Genomic DNA, 25,152 nt, shown 5'->3' with positions numbered 1-25,152 from the left:
TCAGAAATAACATGAAAAAAGCAGGACATGGGCACTGCATTGCTCTTTGGTCACACTGCAGCAATGAAACAAGTATTATTATTATTATTATTATTATTATTATTATTATTATTATTATTATTATTATTATTATTTCCCACCTCACCCTGTGGATTGAGGCGGGATTACAACAGATAAAATCGAACAATACAGTTACAAAATGTCAATAAAAGCACACAAAAATACATGCACAGTCATTAAAATAGTCAAATTGTCATCTATTTCTGTACTATTGATTCAAGTGTGGAAGATTCTTTAAGATCAGTTATAGAAGCTTAGATGGGTAGGCCTCCCGGAATAGATCCATCTTAAGTGCCTTCTTGAAGGCATCTAAGGTAATGATAAGACCGATCTCTTCCAGTAAGTTGTTCCAAAGTGTGGGGGCCGCGGCTGTGAACGCTTTATGGGAAGTTGTGATTAGTCTGGTCTTTGTATATTCCAATATTTTCTTCCCTGATGTTCTGAGAGTGCAGGGCGGATTGTGTAGGGAGAGGCGTTCCCTTAAGTAACCCAGGCCCAAGCCATGTAGGGCTTTAAAGATAATGACCAACACTTTGTATTGGGCCCGGAAGCTGATCGGCAGCCAGTGTAATGATTTTAATATTGGAGTAATATGGTCAGATCTAGATGTACCTGTGACCAATCTGGCTGCAGCGTTTTGGATCAATTGAAGCTTCCAAACTTGGTACAAAGATAGCCCCATGTAAAGCGCATTGCAGAAATCTAAACGAGAGGTTACCAGTGTGTGTACCACTGTTTCTAGGGGCGCAGTTGGCATATAAACCAAAGTTGAAAGGTGCCCTTTTAGTATTTCAACCTGACTTATTTAAACTCTAGTAAATATGCTTTGGATGAAAGATGCACTCATTAACATTATACCATGTTATATTTGAAACAAATTATTGTCAGCCTTTGTGTTACTTTAAAATGTTTCAAATGTTACTTTAAAATGTTTCACACACATAGAGCTGTGTTGGCGAACGCATGGGACGTGAAGCCTTCTGGGCGGGCATGCGGCGGAGAGGCATGACTGGCTTCTCAGCTCCCTACTGTGGCCCAGTTCTCCCTTGGAAAACCCAGCTGTGACAAAAAGTGCCAGAAGCCCTGCCCCTTCTGGCTAGAAGCGCCACTCCTGCCATGAGGCACAGTCGCCGAAGGGTGCCATTACTTTCTTCTCCTCCTCCTCCCAGACTCTTTTGGCGGGGATGGCTTTGTGTTCTTTCAGTTCATTTCTGGTGACGGTAAAATGACTCTAGCACAGGGGCTTCTTGGTAAGCTTGGTCAGCGGGAGTTTGACATTGCCATCTCTGAGGCTGAGAGAGTGCTTTTCTGTGCTTTCAAATGTTTCCCAAAGTTTCTTCAGAGGAGGTTTCCCATTGCCTTCCTCTGAGGCTGAGACGGTGTGACTTGCCCAAGGTCTCCAAGTGAGTTTCTTTAGAGGAGGTTTGCCATTGTCTTCTTTTAAGGCTGAGATAATGTGACATGTCCAAGGTCTCCTAGTGGGTTTCATGGCTGAGCTGAGATTAGAGCCCTGGTCTCCAGAGTTGCCTGCTCAAACCGCTGGCTCTCTTTTTTTCTTGTGCTGTGCCTTCTGTGCTTCATTATGCTTGTTGTTGTTGTGTGCCTCCAAGTCATTTCCAACTGGGCCCAGATGACCGTTCCGAGCGCCAGTTCCTGGTGACCCTGAGCTGAAACCATAATGGGGAAAGCTTTGTCAGAGGGGAGAGAAACAGGCAAGAAACAACAGGCCTCTGCCTGCCAAGAAGAAAAGCCCTCCTCCCGACCACCATCTTGAGGGGAGAGAAGCAGAGTCATGATGTGTTATGTATTGTTAATCTGATATTGGAAACCGCTTTGATCGTCCATGGAAAAGCGGTATACAAATAAAGATTATTATTATTATTATTATTTCCATTGTCATCCCCTGATGCTGAGAGAGTGTGACTTGTATGTGTGGTGTCTTCAAGTAGTTTCTGATTTATTGCAACCCTAAGGTGAATCTATGAGAGAGTTTTCTTGGAAAGTTTTGTTAGAGGAGGGTTTGCTATTGCTAGCTTGACGCTGAGAGAGTGTGCCTTGGCCCCCCCCGGAGGTCCCGCCCCTAGAAGGTGGAAGTCCCACCTCCAGAAGTCACACACACCCCAGGCACCCGGTGCAGGAATGCCACTGAGTTTGGGCATCACTGCCTTAGAGGCTGTAATATGAAGAAAAGGTTATAAAAATAACCTGTTGGGCTATTTAGAGACATCACTATTTGCATAATTTTTGGGCAGGCCAAAAGCACTTTATAGGCATGTTATTTTCTGTGTCTCACAAAGGCCACTTGTTGTTATTCTGCTATTTTACATTTTTTTGCAATGCTATCATAAACTGTTTAAATTGTATAATCTGGTTTTAAATTTTGCCAGATGCTATTAGTTGTACTAGCCACCTCTCAGAGTACAATAATCATGTTTCTTTTCAAGGTGTAGATAATACCTGGCTTTGGAAGTGACTTCTCTTAAAATGTCGGCACTAAGTGATTGCTCACATCTGGAGTCTGTTGGTGAGATCACTAAGGAAGACTTAATACAAAAATCTCATGTGAGTCTTAATTAATTAGGTTACTTGATGAATTAATATTAGCTTCTTAATTATTTTTTTCTTGAATGGATTAAAGTACAACTCATTTGGTATACCTCTGTGTCAGCGTTATAATAGGCAGCACACTTGTCTTATTAAATGGATGGAACCATTGATTTTTAAATTCACTAGTAAGTTTGAGATATAGAGATTATATATGTATCAGTTTATTTATCTATTTCTATATCTTTAGAGAACCATGAATATTGGAATTTGAATCAGTTGCTAAAAATGCCCTTCTTAATTTCTTAGATTTGCAGCAGGAGATTTAATATAGGTTTAACTTTCTGCTTTTAGTGCTGCAATCGTATATATAATTTCTTAGGGATAAATCCCATTGAACTCAATAAGATTTACTTCTCTGTAGATACATATAGTATTGCATTGTTTAACCTAGAATATGAATACAATATTGCATTCTGTTTTCTGTACAAGCCCTTATTAGATATAAAGGCAGTAGAATTTGTACAGATAACATTTGTGATCCAGTAGAACCAAAGATATACTGTAGAACAGCAATGAGTTTTAAAGAACAGAATTTAGCTATGTGTTTTCTCTCAAATTAAAGGTAGCATATTTAAAAAGCACATTTCCTGAATTAGTAATTTACCAAATATTTAGTCCTTCCAGAATGAAAATAATGTGCAGTTGTCTTCTGTCTGTCTTATTGTTTGTTTCACACCAGTTTTATTAACTAACCACACAATTGTCTGGTATTTTTTAACAGGGCACTTGCCAGGACTGTAAAATAAAAGGACCAAATCTTTGGGCATGCTTAGAGGTAAGCAGAATTAACATATAGTATGTAGGAAACAATATTCACTCACCACTAGTCATGGGAGAGCTGTAGTGCAGGTTTTAGTATGTGCACTAGATTGCTTGGCATTCTTTTGGTGTGTGTTCTTTTATATTTTAGGCCATTAATAAAAAAAGACCACATTTAAATTTATGTTTGAGTACCACTTTGAGCTAACAAGTTTTGTATTCACATCCAACATGATAGCAGTAGAGAGCCGGCGTGGCATACTTCACAAAATAAAACTACCAGTACCTTTTTAAAAGATGATTTTGTTTCAACCACTGCATGTCTGTGTTTGTAAAATAAAATCATTGGGGGGGGAAATGTAGTCGGCTAAAAAGAAGAAAGTCAGGTGGAAAAGACTCATAAATACTTCAATAATCATTATTAGATGTATTTGCTAAAAGATCACTGTGTATATTTACTCCAAAATGATTTTAGTCAGAAATGTTTGGTACAGTATATTAACTGCTCAACTCATTGTCTTGGCTCATGTAGTAAGTGCATCACAAAAACTGCCCCTCTGATGTCGGGGATGCTTTGATTGAGAGTTCCTGCATGGCAGGGGTTGGACTGGATGGCCCTTGCGGTCTCTTCCAACTCTATGATTCTATGACCAACTGACACATTGTCTTCCTTCCTTGTTGACCCTTTTGTATAGATTCAGAAAGAGTATTGTTTTTCATTGATCTTTGTCATTATGTATGGAACTTGTTGGCGATCAAGCTCCTGAAGATATAGTGTATTACATATTTTTAATAATTTCTCCTCTTTGTCTGACAGAATCGATGCTCATATGTTGGTTGTGGAGAGTCTCATATAGATCACAGCACCATACATTCTCAGGTATATCTGGTTGATATTTTAACTTTTAATAGATTACATTGTCAAAGCTTCTCCAGTTTTCCTGATATACTGGGACTGTGTTCATGACTATTTTTTGAACTCCTGATTTATTAATACAGAATAAATCAGTGATTCCCAGACTATGGCCTTCCAGGTGTTTTGAACTTCGGCTCCCAAAATTCTGAACCAGTGGCTAATATGGCTAAGGCTTCTGGGAGCTGAAGTCCAAAACAAGAGTTTGGGAATCACTGCAATAGATGATGGAAGGGGCTAGGTGTTAAATTAGAACCCAGAACAGTTTGATTTATACTGTTTATAAATACTGTTATTATTTAGTACCTGTAATTACTATGGCTCCATCTTCACTGCAGAAATAATGCAGTTTGACACTGCTGTAACTACCATGGCTATGAAATCCTGGGATTGGTATTTGTTGTGACCCTAGAGCTCTCGACAAAGAAGGCTAAATATCTAACAAAACGACAACTCCCAGAATTCCATAGCATTGAGTCATGGCAGTTAGTTGTGTCATTTTACAATGCAGATGCAGCCTAAGTCTTCCAACATTAACTGTATAGAAGCTAATTTAATAACTTTGCCAGTATATTTAGTAGCAAAATGTGTGGAATAGTGTGATGCAACAGCTAGTCATTTTACACCAGTGTTAGTATCCATGGTATGCAATTAAACATATTTATTGAAAGTAGTAGTGTGAGAAGCATTAAATTCAAAGTAAAAGGTTGTGTAAAATCTTTCCCAAGATTCTTTGAAAGATTATTTGACATTTGGGTTTCTTGCAGTAAAGATGTTATAATGCAAAAAGCTGATGTGGGAAGGAGATGTACGATTGCAAAACGCCAATAAATGTATAACTAGCACAACCACATTCTTTTGCAGCTTTGCTTTTAAGATACGAGCTACATTTCTCGTAACAAGAGAAACAGTCCTAATGACACTGGTCTGGTCATGAAATAAACTGTCTTTCAGGATTCATTCTCAGTAAATGACAAGTATAATGAGCACATAAGCTTTGGTTCTTATATTTAGAGTTGGGAGAACACTTATAAATTGTCAAATAATGCAAGGTCCTGTTTATGGGATAGTTCCTTTCTCTCTCAATTTTTTGAGAAGCAAAAAATCCCTTGAACTGGGTATTAACACAGAAGGAAGATTATACAGAATACTTAACTTGCTGCTTCCTCTGTTCAAAACATGTGAGGCAAGGCAGGTATTATTTGATTCAGCCCTGAATTAATTTTATTAAAGTGCCAACATACTATGTAAAACTGTAAGAAAACAGTTTATTAAAACAATTGTAGAGCAAAGCCAAGATAACTGGAACAAAGATACAACTTTCTGGCACACTGAGTCAGAGACAGGAAAGTTGGCTGGAAAGTGAAGGACACCTGTGAATTTGGAAAAACTGCAAATAAAAAAACACTATTCTTTTTACCTGAGAGAACACCTCTCCAGGAATCTCCAGGTCCTCCAGTACAACTTTGCAATGAACATATACCAGAAGTTGATCACAGAATAATGCTGGAGGACATATAAATGCCTAGAGAAGTGTTTTCTCTAGGAATTTTTAGGTTATCCAGCACAACTCTATGGTCAACTCTAGGACCTAGAGATCCTAGGGAGAACATATTAAAACCACAAATAATCAAGTCTGCAAAACTCAAAACCACACATATGGAAGCTAACTACATTTGCAAAATACTAATTCATACAGCTCTTTTCAGTAAGTTAATATATTTTTTAAATTCAGCCTTTTTAAAATATTAAATTAAAATTAAAATATTTTTAATTAAGTGTGTGGACCTAGGAAAGAAAGGCAAAATGTCTGTTAAGAAATGGTATCACTGACTTATTTCTTCCTGAATTATGTAACATCTTACTTTGTACACACAGCATTTAGGCATTTCCATCACTAGCCCATGCGGCCCATGGGGGTGTACTGGGGTGAAAGATGCCCCCTATTCATGTGCATTTGTCTGCATCATATTACATAATTATTTGCTATTACATCTCGATAGGCCTTTGCTGGGAAGAAAACAGAACATTGGATTGCATGCATTCACATCTACCCTTCTGTGATGGCACATCTGAAATTCTCTATTTTCTAATCTCACTCATTGATCTTGGTGTCCTCATTATCTGCAACCATCCTTCATGTGAGGGTGGAGGAGGTCTGTCAAATGCAGGTACTTGTCTTCCCTGAGAGGTACAAGTCACTTTTTAATAAGTTCATAATACCTTCTCAGGCGCAGATGGCAGAACCTTTATGGTGCTAATTTAGTTTCTGCTGTGTTCAGCTTGTTTTTCATAATGTGTATAGTTCATAGCAGATAGTCCATGGGCATGACATCTTTCATCAGCAGGATGCATAATGGCTATAGCCTCTTGACCTCTGTGTACATCTGTACTAATACATTATGCTGTGTATTCCTGCATGGCAAGGGGTCGAACAAGATGGCCCCGTGGTTCCTTCCACCTTTATGATTCTATTATCAGGTCACAAAGAGTGGTAGCATATAGTACCATTCTGTTTGTTTAATGCACAATAGGGCCTTGTATAATTGCTTCAGTTGAGTTCCACCACGGTTTGTCTAGGATCTTTTTGTCTTGAAGCCACCTCATGTTTAAGAATAATTTGGTTGATCTAGCAAGTTGTTAACACACCACCCTGGAAATTCTTCTTGCATTTAGTCCAGTAATCTACAGGGGTTGCTGTATATGACACAACAACCATCTGCTTTTTGTTTTTCTTGCATGCTGACTACAGTCTGCTCAGTTCTATTTCTCACTGTCTTGAAACACATATTTTTGGAGCAAGAAATCAAATTAATTCACAAAAGGATGTTTTTATACATGCTGAAGAGGTAATATCTCTGTTGCAACAAAGGTAATAGTTCTGTCCACACTGCCTTGCAATTGGCTACTTCAGTATTCAGCTCTTAATCTACTGCTTCCTTTTGGCCATTATTGCAGATGTTCATACTTTCATACATTTGTCTTCTCTTCCAGTGGCATCCAAGACTTGTCTTAATTTGTCAGAATATGGCACTGAAAGATAAATAAGAAAACAAAGAACAGAGTGAGACAAAACTGCATAGAGCAGCTCTTCACATTCGAATTGTATTCATAACACATTCTTTGTGATGCATGAACAATTCTCAGTCCCTTGGCTACTTCAAATTTTGCTTCCCATTAAGTGTGGAACCTCATTTTGAACTGATCATCTTTGAAGGAGTTCAGCTTTATATTTAAGGTTTTCCTCTATATACAGGTATTTCAGACCCATGCCAGAATATTTCATTTTTGAAGCCACAAGTACTTGATTGTGGATCGTCCTAATGCTCTTCCATCTTTTCATATTCTTTAATGCTGTGATGCCTGCATCAGCAACAGCAGCAATCCTATCTGTGAGAAGATCATAAGCCAGTCAATGAAATAATATTCATTTATTTATAAAAATCATAAAACATTCAAAATCTAATTATACAAAAATAAAACTTCATTTATTGTTTGCACTTATTAAAACACCTGATATTGAAAGTTTCACAGACTCATATGTAATTATGATTTCTTAACTACAGTATTTCTGAAATACTATTTTTATCCCCCATTTGGTCAGAGTGAGCAGGCTGTATTAGAATAATTAATACCACACTGAAATCCTTTTAAACCCCTGCTCAAAAAAACCACAAAAAAACCCCTTAATAGTAACCGAACAGTTCTATTCCTTACAATAGATGGATGAAGGAAGGAAGAAATTTCTTCTGAAAATTTCCAATTTGGGTTTATCTGCAACTATAAAATGTTTTAAGTGTAATATTCTCTTACTTCTGGCCAAAATACACTATTACTTTTGTAATGACCCCTACAAACGCAATCAAATGTTGCAACATCCATTCCCTTCCCAATTTCCTGCACAGGCTGATCCTTTTTTCTCATGCAGCTCTGCATCATAGACAACATCTTACAAGGTTCTCCTGTCTGCTACTCTCTCTCTCTTCCTCTCTCCTACTTCGTGCTGCCATTTTGCCATCATAGCTGCCTGCCTCCCATGGATTTAAAGTCTTTTGAGAGCTAGGAGGAGGTAGTAGTGGGAGAGGTAGAATGTAGCAAATGTAAATACTAATCCCTTCAATTTTTCCTTGGGAAAAAAAGGTGTTTTACATTCTGGCTGGAGTTATTTTCTTGAAAAACATAATTTAATATAATTTTTTCCCTGATCTCTACCCTGAGCATAGACCAGCATACAGGTCAGAAATGAGAACTTCTCAAATACGGTTGTACAGAACCTGAATTTTTTAATGGCAATTCATTTTCCAACACTGCTTTTTCTGAGCAGAACTTGTTTTCTCTTTTCCTCTGCTACTTCTCTGCAGCAAGGAACTGTTCCATTTAAGATGTGGATTGTTATCTACCCAAGTTCTCTAGGTCCATCCCATCCCGGTGGGTGATTGTTGCCTGAGTCTCTACAGGCTTTGAGATGTATTTGGCCCTCTGTTTCCTGATGCATATTCTCCTCAAGTTAACTAAAGCACAAGGAGGAAGACATCAACAGTGTTATCTGTATAACAAGATGTGCCTGACTTTTTTTTTACTGCTTTTCTGATTATAATCTTCAGTAGAACATCAGAATGCAATAGCTGCACTAATAGCATTTATTGAAAGTTTACTTTCTGTATTAGCTATTCTTACAATTAAAAATATTTGTTTTGTTAGCTTTCTTATGTTCACTGATCTTGCTTTTTTAGGAAACAAAGCACTGTCTGACTGTTAATCTTACAACTCTACGTGTCTGGTGTTATGCATGTAGCAAAGAGGTTTTTCTGGACAGAAAACTGAGATCTCATTCTTCACTACAAAATGTACGACTGTCTCATCAAGCTCCAGACATCATTATACAGGTAAGTAGGGAAATAATTCATTCAGAATTGTATATAGAAATAACTTTGTACATAGATTATCTTTCTGTTTTCGTAGAGATTCTAAAAAGTTTCAGGTGAATTTTTATTTGAGTTTTTATTGTTCTTATATCAAAGCATTTCGCAGAACAGTTATGGCAAATTTTAACAAAATATGTGCACTACACTTGATCTTAGCCAAAAGGCCGAGAAGCGATATGCATATGTATTTATATTGTATGGAGGTTTATTGCACCTAGTGCACTGTATTTACATTTTATATATAGCTGTGTGATACTGCTTTTTATTATGTTACTAGTATTTTGAAACGGCCCTTGGGCTACTCAATAAATTGTATTGACAATGAAAAATATGTGAAGTTTCATAGTGGTATGCAGTTGCAAGCTCCTTATAATGCAACTTTTTTCCCACCAAAGATCCTTAGTCTATCCTGAAAAATTGGGCACTATGTGGAGCAGATTGAGGGAAGAGAGTGTCAGTAGCCACAAGGAACAAGAAAGAAGGAGAAAATCCTGTTGCATTAGCAAACTTTGAATAATGTAGCATTGGTCTTCATCTTAAATTCTTGATTTTATACTCTTAAGTTTTAGAATATATGTGAAAAAAACTTCAAAACTCTAAAATGCCATATTAAATGCTTATGCTTAGTGTGTGTGGGTTTTTAAATATTTTATGATTATAGTTATACATTACACATAATTATACATTAGGAGTCACTTTAGAGTATGCTTTTTTCCAGGTTTTTTTTACTTTTAATCGGAACAGTAGTGCACATATTATGTTACATTTTATTGCAGTATATTACTTCGATTAAATATTTGATCTTATACAGAATTGTTAAGGTATTTTGTAATGTGACACTGGGAATTAATTTCTGTTACCACCTTTTATACATTTCAACCTAGTGCCCTCTAGATAAATTGGACTATACTGCTCAACTGGCTGGGCATTATGAGAGTTGTAATCCAACACTTCTGAAGGTTGGGCAATGCTGGACAAGTCTGTTTATAAACTGTCAGTTACTTGTACATTTAAGTAAGTTTGTTACATAAGTCCAACCCACCCCCAAAAACAACAACAACCCAACTCTTGATAAAATCACAACTCAGGGAAAAGCTGACGTTTGGTTTGATTGTGGGGATGACATGAACACAGAAAGTGCATATGTCCAAAGGTGTCAGTTGTGAATAGAAAAAAAACTTTTCATTCACATGGCTGACAGGCGGAGAGAGATCTATAACTTCTCCCTGTTTCTTGAGCAATTGGTCCCATTGCTGAACTGCTCTTATGGTATATAAGTTCTTGTTAATGTGAATTGATATTTACCCTTCTGTAACTTAAAGCCATTAGACTTAGTTCTGAAGCAGCAGAGAACAAGCCTGCACCTTTCTCCTTATGGTAGCCATTGAGTATGATCATGCTACTCCTTAGTCTTCTTATCATCAAACTGAACATGTCTAGCTCCATCAACCTCTCTTCATATGTTTTGTTCTCCACAACTTGTCTATGTCGTTCTTAAAATAAGGAGCCCAGAACTGAACACAGTACTCCAAATGAGGCCTGACCAGTGTAGAATATAGGGGGGACTATTACTTTACTCAACTTGGAAACTATGGCCTGTTACAGACTGCCAAAATAAAGCTGCTTTGGGTCTCTTTGGAGGTATGCTATTTAAATGATGCATGGGTCCTAAGAGCGCCAAAGCCACACTCCATTCCTAAGCACTGGAGTGCAGCTTTGGTGCAGCTTCCAGATTCTTAGGACGCATGCATCATTTAAATAGCATACTTCCAAAGAGACCCGAAGCAGCTTTATTTTGGCAGTCTGTAACAGGCCTATGCTTCTATTAATATAGGCTAAGATAGCATTTGCTTTCTTTGCTACAGCCCCAACATGTCTTTGCTGCCTCACGTTCAGCTTATGATCAACAAGAATGCCAAAGTCTTTCACATGTAGTACTGCTGAGCCAAGTAACCCCCATCTTACTATATTTGTGCAGTTGGTTTTTGGGGTATAAATGTAGAATTTTGCATTTGCCTCTGTTGAACTTCATTATATTAATTTCAGAATAGTTTTCTGGTTTATTAAGGTACTTTTGAATTCCTTTCTTATCTTCCAATGTGTTAGCTAACCTTCCAAATTTGATAAGGATTTCCTCCACCCCATCATCTAAACTGCTGATAAAAATATTGAAGAGCTTCAGTCCCAGGGCAGAATCATGTGGCTTGAGACCTCCATTCAGTTTGAAGCACAGCCACTGATTCCAGAAAGTTCAACCACTGTGGAACACTCCAATATGAATATGGAAAAATGATGGAACTGACTGATGGTTCTGTATGAAGTGGCAAAATAGGCAGTTTCTTTGCTTTCCAAACAGTTCTTTCCAAGTTTTATTCTTTTACTGAAAACTTACTTACAGCGCTGAGTCATCTTGTGGCAAACATTCTTAAAAGTGTCTCAAAGACACTATATAAGCTTGCATTTATAATGCACTGTTAATTCTGCATCAGTTTGCAGCATTACTTTCATTGCTGCACCAAAGGAAAGATATACATTATTAATCACTATCCAGTGGTTGATTGACCTTCCAGTATGTAATCATTAGTGCTTCATATGTCATGCTTTAAGAACAAATCATTACATTTACATATCAGTAGATTTTGGCTTTGTTTCTAAACATATTAACTCAAATAAATTTGGGGGATGATTTAAGAGGAAGCAAGGAAAATGTAATATTCACAAATAATACTACCGATACTTACGTTTTGCTTTTTAATTTTTTCTTAAAGGATATTAGGTTGCCTAGTATCCCAACACTGAAAATTTCTCTGATTGCAACATTTGATGAGCTAGATACACAGGTAGATGAAGAAGATGAATTCAAGGCGAGAGGTAATATAATTAGATAATTCTTCTGAATGACAGTAATTGACACAAGTTGTTTCTATGAGAAATATACCAGTATCTATTTTTTGTTGTAGTTCTGTCTCATTATTGGTTTCAAAGCAGTTTTTCTGTGCAAGCTGAGTTCAAAAAGTATCCTGCTCATGAAAGAAATCTGATTGCCATGAGTGTGTCATTTTTAATCTACCACTATGGCATGTTACATGAAGAGTAAAATTATTGTACGTGCTCATGTATGTCATCTTTATGTATAAGTCGAGGGCAGGTTTTATAGCAAAACTTATGGATTTTGATATGACTCATGGATAAGTTGAGGGTGCCAATACTGTTGCTGCGTCCCCACTGCTCCCTTCGCCTCTTGGCTCTTTTTTGAGGGGAGGTGCTGGAGATGTTGCTGCTTCTCTGCTGCCCCCCTCACCTATTGGCACTCCATGAGGGCAGGTATCACACAGTCACCGCCCCAGTACTGTTCCCCTTTTTTCTTTGTGCTCCATGAAGGCAAGCACCAAAGAACCACCAGTTCTCCTGCATTCCTACAGCTCCTTCTTCCTTCCCCTCTTCCATCCCCTTGCCTCTCAGTTTGGGCTCTCCAGCTTGAAAAGCGAGTGTTCAGTTTCTGCCATTTTAAAAACAGAGCAGATAAACAGGCCCTTCATGCTGGTGAAATCAGCCAAGCTCGCTTAACCGAGCCACTGTAAACTGAAATAGCTGGGATATAAATGTTTCTCTTTGCTGCTTTGTCTAGGAGTGCTAGTGATAGTCAAAGGAAGATAGTGATTTAAACCAATAATAGATTAATATAGGAGTATGGAAAGACTTGCAGATGGTGATGAGGGGATTGGATTTCCCACATTAAGGAAGATACCCAGTGCCTTGTAGAAAATGTTTTAAGAGAAAATATGATACCATATCTCTTTTCAAAGCAATCTCATTAGGTTTGGAAAATCCATATGGGCAAAACAGAGTAAAATCTTGCTTCTCAACATCTAAGGATTTTTTTTCTTACATGTATCATAATTTGTTTTTGGTTGTTTTTTTTTTTGTTTGCTTGCTAAGCAATTTTCCCCCTTATTTATAGGACTAACAGGCTTGAAAAACATTGGAAATACCTGTTACATGAATGCAGCTTTACAAGCTCTTTCAAATTGGTAAGAAAAGCTATTTTTAGGGTAGTGCATATTTCAGCTGTCAGAAATTCCAGATCAATTAATAGCTTGTTTAGAGGTGAAGATCAGTAACTCTTTAAGAATCTAGTAACAGTAACTGAAACCTTATCCTAACTGAAATTATTGGTAAAGTCCATGATAAAAGTATGTGCCTTCCTGAAGTTCCAAAGTTTACAACTCACATTAAGTAGTACAGGTTAATTCTCTCTTATCTGAAATGCTTGGGACCAGAAATGTTTTGGATTTTGGAATATTTGTATATACACAATGAGATCTTAGAGATGAGAAACAAGTCTAAACATAAAAATTCAGTTATGTTTCATATATACACCATATACACATAGCCTGAAGGTAATTTTATATACATTATTTTGAATAATTTTGTGCATGAAACAAAGTTTGTATACAATGAACTATCAGAAAACAAAGTTATCAGTATCTCATCCACCCTTGTGGGCAATGCTTGATTTTGGAATTCTGGATAAGGTAGACTCAACCTATATCTATATTTGCTTTACAGGTCTTCCTGTAATTATATAAGCCTCTTATTAAGGGCAGAAATAGTTGGTGATTTTAGGTAATAAAAGAGTTAAATAGTGTTATGACACTGAGGGTAAGAAAGTGATTTTTAGAGTTCTTACAGTACAAATAATTATTTTAGTGCATTTAATTGGTTGGGCTGGAAGTTGCAAAGGATGCAGTGAAACACTTTTAAAGGACAAGTGATTAAATTTCTGTATTCCAAACTGCAAAGATAGATAAATGTGTTTAGTGGATAAAATAAAGATATTTACTTAACATTTTAACAGACATTTTGAAACCCACTTCATTACTTTCCATGATGCGTTATTAATGTATAAAGTAGAAATACTGCAATCTAATGCAGAAGTTTTGCCTCAGCAAATAACTTTAATTTTATAGATGTAATTTAACTAATGTAAAATCACTCAACTTTAAGATGAAGTTTTATGTATTAATTGGCAGCCCACATTTTTGCATTTGACAACCCACTTCATAATTTTGCAAACTGCAGGATTGTGAAACACTAAGACTTGATTTTGCCAGGTATTTGAAGGTAGTTGTGAAAATACCTTTATCGTAATTTTTTTCATGAGCTACATACAAGGATGCTTAGAGTAACAGAGTAGAAGGAAGAAAACATGCACACATGATCTTATCAACCCAGTCAAATACTAATGAGGAGTGTACTTGACAGTGAGCAAGGAACTGCATAAGTATGGTGGCAAGAATATTGGCACATTTGCTACTACTTCAATTTACTAGTGCTCTTTTTCTTCATTACCAGCCCACCATTGACACAGTTTTTTCTTGACTGTGGGAACTTAGCTCGGACTGATAAGAAACCAGCTATTTGCAGAAGTTACTACAAACTCATGACAGACCTCTGGCATAAAAGCAGGTATTGTGTTGTTTCCATTTTGGTATATTGTTTGTAAGACAGCCTCTTGGAAGTTCACTTAAACCACTCTGGATATGACCTTATACAATTAGCGTGTTCTTGTGAACTTAATGTACCATATATAGTCATCTATAAGTTGAGAAATTTATGCCCGAAAATTGACCCCAAAATCCTGGGTCTATTTATATATGGGTCATTATGGTAATGTCGATGATGGAAGCTCATTCAGTGACAAAGAAACACATGTACACCTTCCTCCCCACATTCCTCCATGCCTGGGAATGGGCTGCTGGAAGCAGAGAGAGTCTCTGCCTCTGTCCATTGTCAGGGAAATACTGAAGAGCCACCATGGACCTGAGGAGCCTCAAAGTTTTACCCTCGACCTATCCATGGGTCATACCAAAATACATAAAGTTTGCCCCAAAATGTGCCCTCCCCTTGTACATGAGATCAATTTATAGTTGAGTATATACAGTAGATCGTAAGTTGAAAATCCCACATTTTCGATTGTGTGGTAATTTTTGTAAATTCTGTTTTAAGAAGTAATTATTAAATATATATTTATAAAAGCAGATTGTCATGCTTGATGACTTAAGCTTTTCCTTTGGGTACAGTCATACATACACATACCTGGAGAAAACCCATTGAAATCACTGGAATTATTTCTGTGTCAGGGCATATGTGGAGTATAATGTTAGAATTTTAGTCTGAATGTTTAGTAATGCTTTTAATTGCATATGGTCAAAATGCATGATAAAACAATTTCTTGACTGTATCAGGCAAAGCTGCATCTAGTCCAGCATTCTGTTTCCAGAAGTAACTAGAAAGCTACCTCTGGGAACTCAATTTATTTTTCTGTACAGCTTAATTTGATGAAATGTAAGTCTCTGGCCCTAATCGTCATCATATTTGATTTCTTTATACAGTGCGCCTGCGTCATACGCGGGCGTGGGAGAAGGGGTGGCGCGTCTCATAGGGAATAATAGGGCGTACGCCACCACACCACTGCGTACACGAGGCCCATTTAAATGGGGCTCGAGCATAGGCGGAATTCTCTTTATCTGGGGGAATCTGGAACGGATCCCCTGCGTAAAAAAAGGGCGCCCTGTATACCACCTTCCCCTCAAAATTGGGACTCAGTGTCTTCTTACATTAGTGTTTTTAACACCTTTGTGTGCTTACAGAATTGTAACGTACATGGCAGAAGGAGCTTTATGAAGATGTATGTGTGTGTTTCTGATAAGTGAAAGGAATATTTGCCAATCAGTAGCATCCCAAGTAGTGTAGCCCACCAAATGTCTTATCACAGTTGGAAATAATTGAAAATCTCTCAGTTTTCATATAATGTTTAGACAGAGTCTTCGCACTTATGGGTGCATGGATAAATGCAATTCGTATAAGTCCCATAGAACTTAGATTTAGTTCTGAGTAGACATGATAAGATCATACTACAGAATAATACCGTAGTCTTGATTTCTTGCCCTAGGAGCTATTCCAGATTGAATAGTAGTAACATGAAGCATTCTAAAGAATTTTTAAAATTATATATTCACTTGTTCTTCCAGGCCTGGAGCTGTTGTCCCCACAAATTTATTCCAAGGAATCAAAACAGTTAATCCAGCATTTCGAGGCTATACTCAACAGGTATGTTTTTCTTATGGCTCCTTCTGTGAATGCTGTTGCAGCAAAATATTGTTTAGTATATAGCTGAAATACTATCTATGTTCATAGTGTAACAAAATACAACAACTTAGTGTTTTAGCCCAACATCGGGAGCTTGGAAGTTGCAAACTTCTTTTGTTTTTCATAATGTTAGGAACTAATGTTTGGTGTTGTTTGATAGCTGCCTTCAATTTGAATTCAACTTATGGTGACCCAATGAATGAGAGATCTCCAACCTACTCTATACTCAACAGCACTGCTCAGGTCTTGCAGACTCAGGGCCGTAACTTCCTTGATTGAGTCTATCCATCTGGAATCCTGTCTTCCTGTTGCCCTCTACCTAACCAAACATTATCATCTTTTCTAGTGAGTCATGTCTTCTCATGATATAGCCAAAGTATGACAGCCTCAGTTTACTCATCTTGGTTCTAATACTGAATATTTGAAGGTCTAATTTATCAGATCCTTGCACAGTGATGGAGATCTATGGGATGAACTTGGGCAAGTCACACTCTCTCAGCCTTACAGGAAAGCATAGCAAACCACCTCTGAATAATAGCTCTAAGATAGGGTAATATAAATCAGAGTCAAAGGCATATAACAGCAATGTGGTTTAGATGTTCATGTAATGAATGTTTAATTGGATTTTTCTGTCCCTTACTCCTGAGTAGCACCTGACCAATGTTTTCTGATAGTCTGTGTGCCTTTCTGAATGTAATGGGCTGTAGCACATGGGAATCAGGGAGAAGAGGATTGCAAAAATCAGGCAGAAGCATTTCTTGATTTTCAAGGAGCCTCCTCTTGAACCCACAACACCACATCCCTCATTTAGCCTTGCCCCCTGAGGCTCAGAATATGGTTTCCATGAAACTGCTGTGAGGAGGAGTGGGAGGAAGAGTCATGTTCAGACAATCATCTTCCTTGTATATATCTCTGGATCTTTATTGAGAAAAATACTTAATTGTAAAATTGAATAAAAAATACTTAATTGTAAAATTGAATAAAAAATACCTTCAGTATCCCAGCTCAGCTGTGTAGCTAAGTTACATCTCTTAGCATGACCACAACCAGCCCACCTTAAGAGCCACCTGCCAGAATGGTGGGAAGGAAGTCCATTCAGCTTCTGACTTGGGGTGCAAGTAGGGTAATGTTTCCATTCCCCTTCTGCCAGGTCCTGCTTCTCATTATCACAGCCTCACTCTCTGGCAGGAGATGAATGAAATGTCATTCTCGGCCATGTGTACCAGTTGGAAGCTGAACAAGACTTCCTTTGCCTGATTTGGTGGCTGGTTCTTAAGGTGGGATGGTTCAATAAGACTACAGTCTTACTGAATACAGATTGGTTATTGAAATATATCTCTAGGGTGCAAAAACAGGCCTAAATTTAAACATAAAGGCGCGGGACAGATCGTCCAAAAAAGACAGTCTCCCAGCGCCTAGTTTTGGTCCGTGGGGAAGCCACAGCCTCCAGATGCGGGACTTCCCCATGGACCAGAAAGAACCCGTGAAAAGCGGGTTCTTCTTGCGATGCCATTATGATGTCGCAGTGCACCAATGATGCACTCATAGTGTCATAATGGTGCCACGACGTGCGAACACTATTTGTCTGGCACATAACGATGGCTGTGCCCATCTGTATAGGGCGCCATCATTTTGACGCCCTCATCGGGTGAGGGGCGTCTAGAAGCGCCACCCCTCGCACGTGACGAGGGCATTCTTTTATGCCCATCTGGACCAGGCCAAAGAAAACAAAAATATAAGTTATAGATTAGCTGAACACTAAAGTTAGAATTGTACAAGCCATTGTATTTGCATTACCATGTATGGATGTCAGGGCTGGACAGTAAAGAAAGCAGATAGGAAAAAAATTACTTCATTTGAGATGTAGTGCTGGAGAAGACTGCTGAGGATACCATGGATGGCTAAAAAGACACAATCAATTGGGTCCTAGAACAAATCAAGCCTGAATCCAAGATGACTAAATTGAAGCTGTCATGCTTTGACCACATCATGAGTAGGCATAACTCTTTAGAAAAGGCAATAATGCTAGGACAAGTAGAAGGCAGAAGAAAAAGAGGAAGATTGCATGCCAGATGGATAGACTTAATCAGGGAGACCACAGGCTTGAGCCTACAGGATCTGAGCAGAGGATAGGGGGCCTTGGAGATGTCTCATTCATAGGGTCGCCATGAGTTGACGTCGACTAAAAGGCAGCAAACAACGTCAACAACATCTCTAGGTTATAAATATATAAATGCTACACTGAATACCAGCCAACACATTGCACGTGCTTTATATATGAAAATGCCTTTTAGTTTTACATAATACCTAGAACCACTGAATTGCTATTCTGAAAAAGATATACTGTTTACTTCCAGGATGCTCAAGAATTTCTGCGTTGTTTAATGGATTTGCTACATGAAGAGTTAAAAGAGCCTGTTTTCACAATAGAGGATACTAACCCAACAAATGTAGAAGAGACGGGAGAAGAAGAGAGGAGCCAATCAGATGGAGATTTTGATTCATGTGGTAACACAGACAAGGAAGACAGTGAATCTTGGTCAAAACCTGTGGTGGAGAACCATGCAGAAGATGCTATGTTAATAGAGGATGCTGAAAATGTATCTAAAGACTATCAAAAAGAGAAATCCTTGTCTGCCAAGATGAACCCAGCAAGCTCTGTGGAAAACACAGAAAAAGACATAAACACTTTCTTTGAAATGGCTGAACTTTTGAATAATCAAGAAACAGTAAAGGTGCAAATACACAGCAGATACTCAGGTGATTATATGACTATTACTTTGATGTCACAGAAATATCTCAATAGTAACCATTAAAATAACCCCTTCCCAGTTATCCTGCATTTGTTTCCCCTTACTACATGGGCACTTTGTCCGCTTATGCTGAAAGCCGTGCAATTGGGTTATTTTCAATGGGCCTCGAGGATACGCGCTATTTGACTTACGCAGAGGGGTCCGGAATAGATCCCCCGTGTAAGGCAAGGGCGCACTGTATTATGTTTTAACAGTTCCCTAGTATTTCTAATCCCACTTTTGATTTGAGTATGGCAGAATATTTTTATATTGATTAATTTGGGATGGTAGATATGAGTGCATTAGTTTTGTTATAGCCAGTTTTTTCATAAAGGAGAAGAATGAAAGACAGCAGTTTTAGATAAAAGTGATCAGGCTTTGTTCTCTTTGTAAAGTGGACAGTTGGTTTACAAAGAATCTAAGGAAAGCAAAGCAGGGGGACTTCAGACAGATTCCAGACAATTCAACCAGTGTGGGACACTCTTATATGAATATGGAAAAATGATGGAACTGACTGATGGTTCTGTATGAAGTGGCAAAATAGGCAGTTTCTTTGCTTTCTATGCAGTTCTTTCCAAGTTTAATTCTTTTACTGAAAACTTCTGGAATAGAATTGTCTCAGATCTTCAATTATGCCAGATTTTATTTACAACTTTTCTCTCATACCTGGTCCATTTTCTGCCTTTCATGCTACCATTTTTTCTGAAGGATGCTGTGGAACCACAGCTCATTCTTTAAACTCAGTAGCAAAGAGTGCTTCCTTCTTTGATGGTTTTTCAGCAGAGGCTGGATGGCCGTCTGCTGGAAGTGCTTTGGTCATTTGCTCCTGCATGGTAGGAGGTTTGACTGGATGGTACTCTTCCAGCTCCATGATGCAATGAAATTTGAATCTTGATCTTGGCAGTTAGTATTACCAGCTTCATTATCTAAATTTTACTTTAATAATACTTGGGCAAAATTAAAGTTATAAAATACCAATATTTTTCTACTATTTGTGAAAATTGCAGTTCCATGTAACAATAAAGATATCTTTTACAGACTATGTAAATGATGTCCATATGAATGATGTGTCGATAACACAGAGCTTTCCTTCAAAAGATGGGGGTAATGCACGCCTATCAACCAGCCCCCCTAAGTCGGGTTCCTTCTGGTCTGGACTGGCACCTCCACACAAAAAGGGTATAACATTTCCTTATTTTACTGCTTTATTGCTGTTTATCCTGTATTGTTCCTAACAATATAACATCACCCCCCCCATTCATTTTGATGATTCCATCCTCCTTAGTCTCTTCATAGAGGACACTGAGTAGAGATGCTTGTTGGTTTTTGCATTTTATTATCATCTAGTGGAAGCCATGTTAGCATACTTATCAAACATTAGAGCTGTTTTGTAACCTTTTTGCTTCTAGTCAGCAAAACATTAAGGCAGTAACGGAGAGCAAGTACACAAGAGACCAGACACTAGTACAGTATATTGTTTATTGACTGTTTGTCATTGGGGAGTTGCATCATTCTGGCAGTTTAATTTAAGTATATTATAGTTTCCCGAGAACATTTAATTCTTGTTATTTTTAAAAAAAAAAACATACCTTGGTTTAGTCAATTCTTTCCAAAGAACTAGTTATGGAGATTTTTGGCTAGAAGTGTTTTTCCTCTCTTTTCTACCATTAGCTATCATTCTGGTTGGGTTTTTTTTAATGCTTTCATACATTTATCCCCCAAAGTGTGAATCTTAAGATTTTGTACTTGTTTGTCCAAACATAGCCTTGCAAATAATTGTTAATATAGCTTCACCTTTCTGACTTTCCGTTCCTATTAGATGTTACCATCCTCCCACCCTGTTCCCATAAAGCTATATAGACTGTCCCTCTGCAAGATTTACTAGTATTTTCTGCACTGGGGGGTGAAGCAGATGGGTGGCAAGGAGCAGCCTCTAAGAGCAGGCTGTTTGGTTACAGCGGTGCCAAATGAGCTGCTGGCAGGAGCACTCTTTTTTCTGGCAGCTTCAGGCTGCCTTTGGCAGCCTCGGAGCGGCTTCTGGCCACTTTGGGGGCATGTGTCATCTGAATGCCATGGCCCTGAAGCGTCTGGAAGCCTCCTCTTTTGGCCCATCTATTTTGGGCCTGGGTTAACACATGTGACAATGAGTCCTTGTGGTTTTAGTTTTTTTCCCTATTTATATTTGTTCCAGCTATCTCTCCCTCTAAAAAGAAGAAACACAAAAAATACAGAAGTGTTATTTCAGACATATTTGACGGAACTATTGTAAGTTCAGTACAGTGTCTGACATGTGATCGGGTAAGTGTATGGAAGAAACTCTTTTTCTTTTCATCTTTTCCCATATTCTTTCATGTTCACACATTTGTAATTCATGATCAGATTGTCTTTCCTTGCATGGAAAAAAAGCTTTTAAAATGAAATTATACTTATTCATCAACTCAGAATCAATTTTTAAATAATATGCAGGGCCTGCTTCGATTATTCTAACTTGAGCTGTCAGGCTGGCCTGTTTCCTGTAGTTAGTATGGCACTTTTTCCAATTTAAGCCCTTTTTGACTATTTCCTTGATTATGTGTAGGACTCACATTGAGAAAAAGTGCATGAGTAGTACTTAAGCATTTTCCCAAATGTTGCTTGACCTCTTAGATATTAGGCCTTCATGTGTTGAATGTGAATATCTGACTGCATTTGACTGAATGTAATTACAAAGCTCTTGTAATTGAGTTCCCTGATTAGATTGAATTCCTACTCATGGTGCAGTTATGGAGTCCTCTTCAGACTGGGTGAAGTCTTACTTCTGGGTGCTTAATGATTATAGAGGCCATCTCAAATCTTAATCTTACACTTGATCAGGGGAATACCTGAATAAGACCTTGATTTATAATACATATTTACCAATATTTTCCACATTAACACAGCACAATGGGCCTGCCATATCCACGGTGGTTTGGTTCAAGAACCCTACATGGATACCAAAAAAACTGCAGATGCTGAAGTTTATTATTTAAAATGGTGTAGGGCAGCAGCGGCAGCAGTGGTAAGCCCCAGCTGCCAGGCACACATTACATATGCAGGAAGAAGAAAGGAACCCAAATCACCCTTGCCCACTCACTATCCCACTCATCTCCACAGCCTGGCAGCAGCAGAGGTGGTGGCTAACCATGACCACTAGGCATACATTCTTCAGACAACCCTCCTCTGGGAAGTCCACTAGCTGCCTGTTTCTGCCTTTGAAGAGGCAGCTGTACCATTCCTCCTTGTTTGTTCCCATGAAGCGGGCAGCTGGATGTGTGCCTAATGGCTGGGGCTTACCTCCATTGCTGCCGAGGGACTGCTCGGCCAAGCTGTGGAGGTGAGTGGGAGAGTAACTGGGCAAAGTCAATTTGGCTTCCTTTCTTCTACTTCTCTTTGTAATAACTAATGTTATTAGATCTCCTGTATTTTTGTATGTTTTTCACATATTTTGAGTCCATAGGTGATTGAATATGTGTATCCAGAGTCTGTGGATACGGTGGGCCTACAGCATATTGTTTTGTGCCTTCAGTTGTTTCTGACTTATGGCGACCCTAAGGATAACCTATCATGGGGCTTTCTTGGCAAGATTTGTTTAGAGGAAGTTTGCTATTGCCTTCCCTGAGACTGAGACCATGTGTCTTGCCCAAGGTGACCCAGTGGGATTCATGGCTGATTCAGATATACTTCACATTAAAATTATAATTGTGTGGTGCTCGTCACCTAGTAGTGTTCTTAGAAAAAGCACTATACCTGGTTGCAAGTGGAATTTACAGGTGCTATTCCTGACGTCTCATTTATAGAAGAAATGTGTTTAAATGGAGTAAATTAAAATATTCAGAAAATGTACAGTCTTTTGGAGTCAGTTGGCCTAATGGTCTTATTCTTTCACTTTGGCAATAGGTGTCAGTTACCTTGGAGACTTTCCAGGATTTATCATTGCCTATTCCAGGTAAGGAAGACCTTGCTAAGCTGCACTCAGCAAGTCATCAGACATCTCTTGTCAAGGCAGGGTCATGTGGTGAAGCATATGCTCCTCAAGGATGGATAGCATTTTTTGTGGAATATTTCAAAAGGTTGGTTCCTTTCCAATGTTTAAATCTCTTTTATTGATGTTTCTGCTGTACTGGCAGAACATATGCTGTTTTTTCTATCAATGATATTTCAGGTTTGTTGTCTCATGTATTCCTAGCTGGTTTTGGGGCCCAACAGTTACCTTACAAGATTGTCTTGCTGCCTTTTTTGCTAGAGATGAACTGAAAGGTAAGGAACTGACATACTTGGTAAAACATTAATAATAATAATAATAATAATAATAATAATAATAATAATAATAATAATTTATACCCCACTTTTTAGCCAAAAGGCTAATTCCCATCATTTGACTAATATCCTTCCTTTACTTTTTGTACCTTTGGGTCCCCTACCACTTTGGGTCACATATGGGACAAAAGTGGAATATGAATAAATAAATTAGCACATTACATTTAAAGGGTGCAGAAAACAGCTCATAATATTCTTCCATTACACTGTTTTTGATATATCAGTTGAGGATAAGTATTGTCATTTCCCTTTGATTTCACATCATAATGTTTTAGGTTTTTAACTGAACACTCAGTCCCTGAATTCATTAAGATAAATACTCTTTAACTATTTAGGGAAAGGCCTAGTTCTTAACATGCCATTCAGTATCTGCTTTCATCATATGAAAAGAATGTGCCCCAAAATTGCAAAATTAGAAGTACCCAGTGTAGTAGGTTCTTGTGGATAAGGGATAGGGCTTCATTTTCTTTAGAATAATGATTGTGCTTTCTTTGTTATGGTGTCCACAGGTGACAATATGTACAGCTGTGAAAAGTGTAAAAAGTAAGTGTCTAGAATCATATTTCTGCATAAAAGCTTTTGCAAACTTTGGTATTAGCACTGAGCAGTGAGATGAATACTTTTTCTGTATGTAAGTTTACATTTAGTCTTCCTTTCAGTCAGAAAACTTTTTAAATAATTTTAAATGTAGGCTCTGTTCTTAAGTCAGTTTGTTTGAAATTTTAATTAATTTAAACTAGGTGTTCCCTATTTCCAAATAAAGGTGTGTAGGGCTGAGATGTTGCATTGAATTTGCATGTTACTGCTTGCCTTAGACCTTCGCAAGGACCTGAGAACTAAATCTGAGTAGTATATGTAGGTGGCAAAGCATCGCTTTCTGTTTTATCTGCCACCTAGGCACAAAGTATCTGGGAACTCTGCTCTGCAGTAGCTTTTCCTATTAGCAGGAAGTAGAGTCATGGAACAAGGATTACAGTATATGATAGAATCTGTTTTGATATGTGTAGCAGATTGCTGAACATATGAACAATGTGTGTTTGCCAAATGAGTGCTTATTACAGGTCTGTTGCAACTTGTCTTTGTATATCAAGAATTGGTATATGGGTAATAATTCCTTGAATTTTTACCTGTTGTTCATTTGTATGCAGAAAATTATAACTGAGGTGGCTGGATCACTAGAATAGAACCAATAAATCAATTGTTGAATGGTTGCAGTAGTCTGTTTTATGTGAATATCATTAATTTAGTGGATCCATTCTAGTTCAAACTAACTGGTAGATTTAATATAGTCTTTCCAACGTTAGACTATAATTAATTATTGGAGTCCCTTTACTTGTAAAGCTTCCCTCTGCTTGGAAACCCCTGTCTCTCCACATCAGCTAGTGGGGGAAAGAAGAAAAAAGGGATAATGGGAGCTGTACTCAAGTACCCACTGGAAGAGTTGTACTGTACTTTTGTAAGGAAGTTTCTGTCTCCTTCCTTCTGCTACAGCATTTTGCCCCTACCAATTATTCTCTAAAGGTTCCAGATACTCTCTGGAATAGCTTTTGAAGCAGTGTTAGGGACTACGTCTGGGTTGGAAAGCATTAGCAGATAGTGACAAGTTGAT

At 38.0% G+C, this 25,152-nt stretch overlaps 1 protein-coding gene and 1 pseudogene across 1 annotated transcript in view; one reads left to right on the top strand and one right to left on the bottom strand.

The window, feature by feature from the left end:
- Positions 1-25,152, top strand: part of USP33 (ubiquitin specific peptidase 33) — a 49,911-nt gene that overhangs the window by 5,733 nt on the left and 19,026 nt on the right. Inside the window, 14 exon segments of the mRNA XM_042464246.1 lie at positions 2,505-2,622; positions 3,389-3,442; positions 4,244-4,306; positions 9,073-9,225; positions 12,033-12,135; positions 13,226-13,295; positions 14,620-14,733; positions 16,299-16,377; positions 18,774-19,176; positions 20,247-20,387; positions 21,400-21,506; positions 23,124-23,296; positions 23,413-23,483; positions 24,053-24,086. Coding sequence (XP_042320180.1) covers positions 2,545-2,622; positions 3,389-3,442; positions 4,244-4,306; positions 9,073-9,225; positions 12,033-12,135; positions 13,226-13,295; positions 14,620-14,733; positions 16,299-16,377; positions 18,774-19,176; positions 20,247-20,387; positions 21,400-21,506; positions 23,124-23,296; positions 23,413-23,483; positions 24,053-24,086 — 1,643 coding nt within the window. The 5' untranslated portion in view covers positions 2,505-2,544.
- Positions 9,371-9,440, bottom strand: LOC121930191 (annotated as a pseudogene).

The sequence above is a fragment of the Sceloporus undulatus genome, chromosome 4, assembly GCF_019175285.1.
Source record: "Sceloporus undulatus isolate JIND9_A2432 ecotype Alabama chromosome 4, SceUnd_v1.1, whole genome shotgun sequence".
Taxonomy (NCBI): domain Eukaryota; kingdom Metazoa; phylum Chordata; class Lepidosauria; order Squamata; family Phrynosomatidae; genus Sceloporus; species Sceloporus undulatus.
Note: the sequence above shows the minus strand (reverse complement) of the source record. Positions and strands in the feature narration are given on the sequence as shown.